At 44.0% G+C, this 4431-nt stretch overlaps 1 protein-coding gene across 1 annotated transcript; it reads left to right on the top strand.

Annotated features, from left to right (window-relative positions):
- Positions 1-247: 247 nt before the first annotated feature.
- Positions 248-1234, top strand: OR13A1 (olfactory receptor family 13 subfamily A member 1). Its single transcript, XM_028098485.1, has one exon. It carries the CDS (start codon positions 248-250, stop codon positions 1232-1234), a length of 987 nt encoding a protein of 328 aa, XP_027954286.1.
- Positions 1235-4431: the final 3197 nt, after the last annotated feature.

Raw genomic sequence — 4431 nt, 5'->3', positions numbered from 1 at the left:
TTGATTTAACTTGCATTTCTTTGAGGTTGAATGATACTTTATGAATTTAATTGGCCATTTGTACTTACTTTTCATGAGCTAAATGTTCATGCCCTCTGGCTAATGTCATATTGGCATGTTTCTCTGCATTAATAAGTCCCAGTACATCTGTATAATATTGCTCATGGCATGATGTCATGTATGAATGAAAATGATAGCAGCCCACTTTAGAGATACCTCTCATTTCTCTCTCTAGCCCTGAAATCACATGAAGCTGTGGGTAGAGATTCACCTGATAGTCCTGGAAACCCCTCTCAGCCCAAGAACCATGAGTAACCAGACACTAGTAACAGAGTTTATCCTGCAGGGCTTTTCAGAGCACCCAGAATACCACATGCTCTTATTCAGCTGTTTCCTCTCCCTCTACTCTGTGGCCCTCACAGGTAATATCCTCATCATTTTGGCCATCACCTTCAACCCTGGGCTCCATACCCCCATGTACTTTTTTCTGTTCAACTTGGCTACTATGGATATTATCTGCACCTCTTCCATCATGCCCAAAGCCCTGGAGGGTCTGATGTCAGAGGAGAGCTCCATCTCTTATGGGGGCTGCATGGCCCAGCTCTATTTCCTCACATGGTCTGCATCCTCTGAGCTGCTCCTCCTCACGGTCATGGCCTATGACCGGTATGCAGCCATCTGCCACCCTCTACATTACAGTACTACAATGAGCAAGGCATTCTGCAGCAAGCTGGCTACAGGTGTATGGGTGCTCTGTGCCTTCAACACAGCCATCCACACTGGGCTGATGCTACGATTAAATTTCTGTGGCTCCAATGTCATTACCCATTTTTTCTGTGAGGTCCCTCCTCTCTTGCTTCTCTCCTGTAGCTCCACCTATGTGAACAGCATCATGATTGTCCTGGCTGATGCCTTTTATGGCATTTTGAACTTCCTGATGACCATCGTGTCATACAGCTTTATCATCTCTAGCATCCTAAAGATGCGGACTGCAGAGGGGAAGAAAAAAGCCTTTTCCACCTGCTCTTCCCACCTCATTGTGGTGTGTATGTATTATACTGCTGTCTTCTATGCCTACATAAGCCCTGTCTCCAGCTATAGTGCAGAGAAGAGCAAGTTGGCTGGTGTACTGTATACTATGTTGAGCCCTACACTCAACCCCCTCATCTATACTTTGAGAAACAAGGAGGTCAGGGCAGCCCTCAGGAAGCTTTTCTCCTTCTCCAGAAATTAATTTCTGTCTTCTGAAGCTTTTGTTGGAGATTGCATGTTGAAGTCCACAGTGGTCTCAGACTCTCCAATGATTAAGGCTTTGAAAACTACCACTAATGACTCAGTGTGATTACTGATAGATTTGCGACATGGCTTGAAGAGCAATTATTGTTATTCATCTTGGTTTCTTGTAATCTTGTAATTTTTATATTTTCTACATTTTGTAATGGATTTCAAAAAAATAAAAAATATTTAAATGAGTATTGAGTGATTAAAACCACATTACTCATTTGGTAAAACAAAACTCATTTGATCTATATCCTTAGAAAATTGGTAATTCAGTTAAGAATACATCAGTACCCATGATGATGAATATAAAAAAGAAAAGGCATAAAGAGCGTTGCATTCCAGGGTGTGGTGTGGATGTACAAAAATGTGTGCAGTGTGGCAGGAGTCCTGCACTTGTCCAGGAGAAGATCTGGGTTCAAATTCAGACTCTTTCAGAGCACTCAACCCACTTCATCTGTAGTTTCCTTCTAAGTGTAATGAGGAAAATAAACAACCCAGTGGTACTATCAAGACTGAACAAGAGAACTGAAGACAATGATACCAACTGCTATCTAAGTTTAAGATATTACTGTTGAATGATCGCTGAGGACAGGAGCCTCCAAAGAAATCTGGATGTCACAGCCACTCACCCCTGCCTGGCTCAGGGTAATGTTTGTGGTGGCTACCTGGAAAGGGTAAGTGGGGGTTAAGATGCTGGGACCACACAGGAAGAGGCTGCTGGGGCAGCAGTGGATTCAACTCTCTAAAAATGACCTAGTGAGAAGCAGCACTGGGATGGGTAGAAGAAGCCATTCTGGTGGTTTCTGATGTAGAGTGGATCCTGTTTATCTCAGGAAGCCTCAGGCTCATGAGTGAGACCAGCTCTGCTCAGGAAAGGCCAAATGGAGTTCCTGATAGATGGATCATCCACCTTTCCTTAGTGGATTCTCTCCCAGCTTCCCAGAACCTGTCATATTTCAGGCCCAAAATTTTTTCCTGCTCTTCAAATGCAAACAGGTCCATTTTAGTTTTCAGATCACTTCTCTTCCCTGTTCAATGGAGCCCTATGTCAGGTTCCGTCCCTCTGAGCCCTATGTGAGTAGCTGGTCCTTCTCTCTGTGACCTCTAGGCCCAGGTGGAGCATCCCTCCCTGCCAGAGTGCTGTCTTGCTTGGAGTTTGTCTTCTCTAGAACAGATGCATTCCTTTCCTTCAACAGACTTGATACCTGAGACTTTTTCTGTGGCTCCTTTTGCAGGAACCAGCACCAATTTGCCTTTCTTAGCTGAGACAGAGACACAGCTCTTACTTCCCTGTATGTTATCTCTTAAAATTAGTCCTTGTGATTTAGTACAAACTCATGACTCCACAGGCATCCAGAAGGCAGCATTTTCTATGACTGGTTGACTGTGACTTCACATTATCAATTCTTTGAAGAGCCACAGAGAGGAACTGTTAGAACTTCCAATTTACCCATTTCTCTGCTTTTTGTCTTTGATAATGTCTGTCAGTCAAGGGAGGCTCCCCCTTTCTTCAGATGTTTCTCCAACCACAAGCCCTTACCCTTTTGGCCTCCCTGACTAAAGCAGATCTTCTGTAAGTGTTCCACCAGATTAGTTCACCAGCACCAACAGCCATATGATAAAGGGTGTGGATAATGGAGATAAGATATGGGCCTGTGGTACATCCAGTGCCCCCTCTTGGAGGCTCCTTTTTGAGCTGAAGTCTTAGCCACATTCCTGTCCTTTGGCTCCAGACAATGAAGTACTTGTATTCTTGTGTTTTATATTGGCTTTCCTTTTTCTTCAGTTTAGGAATTGATCCTTGGGTACCACTGCACCAAAGTTTGTCAACTTTGACCTTGTTGACATTTGGGCTAGATCATTGCAGGAGCTGTCCTGTACATCGCAGTAAATTTAGCAGCATCCTTGGCCTCTACCAACTAGATATCAGTAGAACCACTCCAAACAAGAATGTCTCTAGACATTGTCAAATCTCCTTGGCGGTGAGGAGAGAGCAAAATCATCTCTGGGTGAGAACCACTGAGCTACAGCCAACCAGCATCTCCCTCACTTTTGGGTTTTGTGGTCACAGCTGTGCCACTTCCATCACTGATTACTGCCTCCAGCTAAGGTGAAAGCTTCTGTATGTCAGGTCTGAGACTAAGTACCGCCACAATTTATCTCTGGTTTTCCAGTAACACTGTAAGAGGCTAGATAATACATCCCAGTTATACAATGAATATAGGAGGCAGAGGTAGGATTTCAGCTACAGCTCCATGAATCCAGAGCGTATGCTCTTACCCACCAAAGTATATTACAGCCTGTCATGGACTCCACCTTCTGACACTGTCCATGGTTGGGACAAGGGACTTTGTTAAGAAGCAGCAAGCCTGCTGCTGCTCCTGTACAACCTGACCAGTGGGTTTGGAAGAGCAATCTTTTTGAAAGTGTTTTGAATGGTGGCAACTGACCTCAGCAGAGGACACAGATTTAGATCCTAATAACTTTTTTTCAGAGCTACTGAACTGGTGCAGTGATGTCTGTCACTACTTAACAGAGATGAGAGACCTGAGGCATTTCCCCAGATGTGGATTTCTTAGAGGCCCATTTGGCAGAGGCAGGCATTTATTCCAGAGAAAGGGATTCATAAAATTGCAGAAGCCCTGTCACATTTAATTTCCCATTGCATGGAATAGATTCTTATTTTATCTTTTAAATTTAATCTAAGAGCCTCCTTTCTCTTAGGAGATTAGAGGGGTTACTTTCATCAAAGGCAAGCAAAAGGCATTTGGCTCACCTCGTCTGGGAGGGTACAGAGCCCAGAGGTGGGGCTAGTCCTTAGTTCTTCACTGCCAATTGAAGTGAGCCCAGTAGCCTCCTTAAATGAGAGCTCTGTTCATCAGCTAGGCACCATATTTTGGTCATACTACATTGGTAGCTCACCTAGAGAGTATACCTGGCATTCTCTAGAAAAACATGAGATGAAGAGAGGGTCTGGGCTTTTGAGGACAGGGTTTCCTTACATTGTTCTCATATCAGATTTGAGGACCAAGTCAAGATTAGTTCTTGCTTTGTCCTTTTTTGGGGGTAAGCAAGCCTCAGGTCTTTAGTGGACTGGGATTTCCCATACATCTGAGTCTGAATCTATTGGTAGTATGATGCTGAGTTGAT

Source organism: Eumetopias jubatus, unplaced genomic scaffold, assembly GCF_037043125.1.
Source record: "Eumetopias jubatus isolate StellerSeaLion01/CBP00866 unplaced genomic scaffold, mEumJub1_p1.0 scaffold_17, whole genome shotgun sequence".
NCBI classification, from domain to species: Eukaryota; Metazoa; Chordata; class Mammalia; order Carnivora; family Otariidae; genus Eumetopias; species Eumetopias jubatus.
The sequence above is the reverse complement of the archived record's forward strand: the minus strand, read 5'-3'. Positions and strand labels throughout refer to the sequence as shown.

Excerpts from the sequence above, each read along its gene's own strand:
- OR13A1 (XM_028098485.1), top strand. The coding sequence starts at position 248 with ATGAAGCTGTGGGTAGAGATTCACCTGATAGTCCTGGAAACCCCTCTC.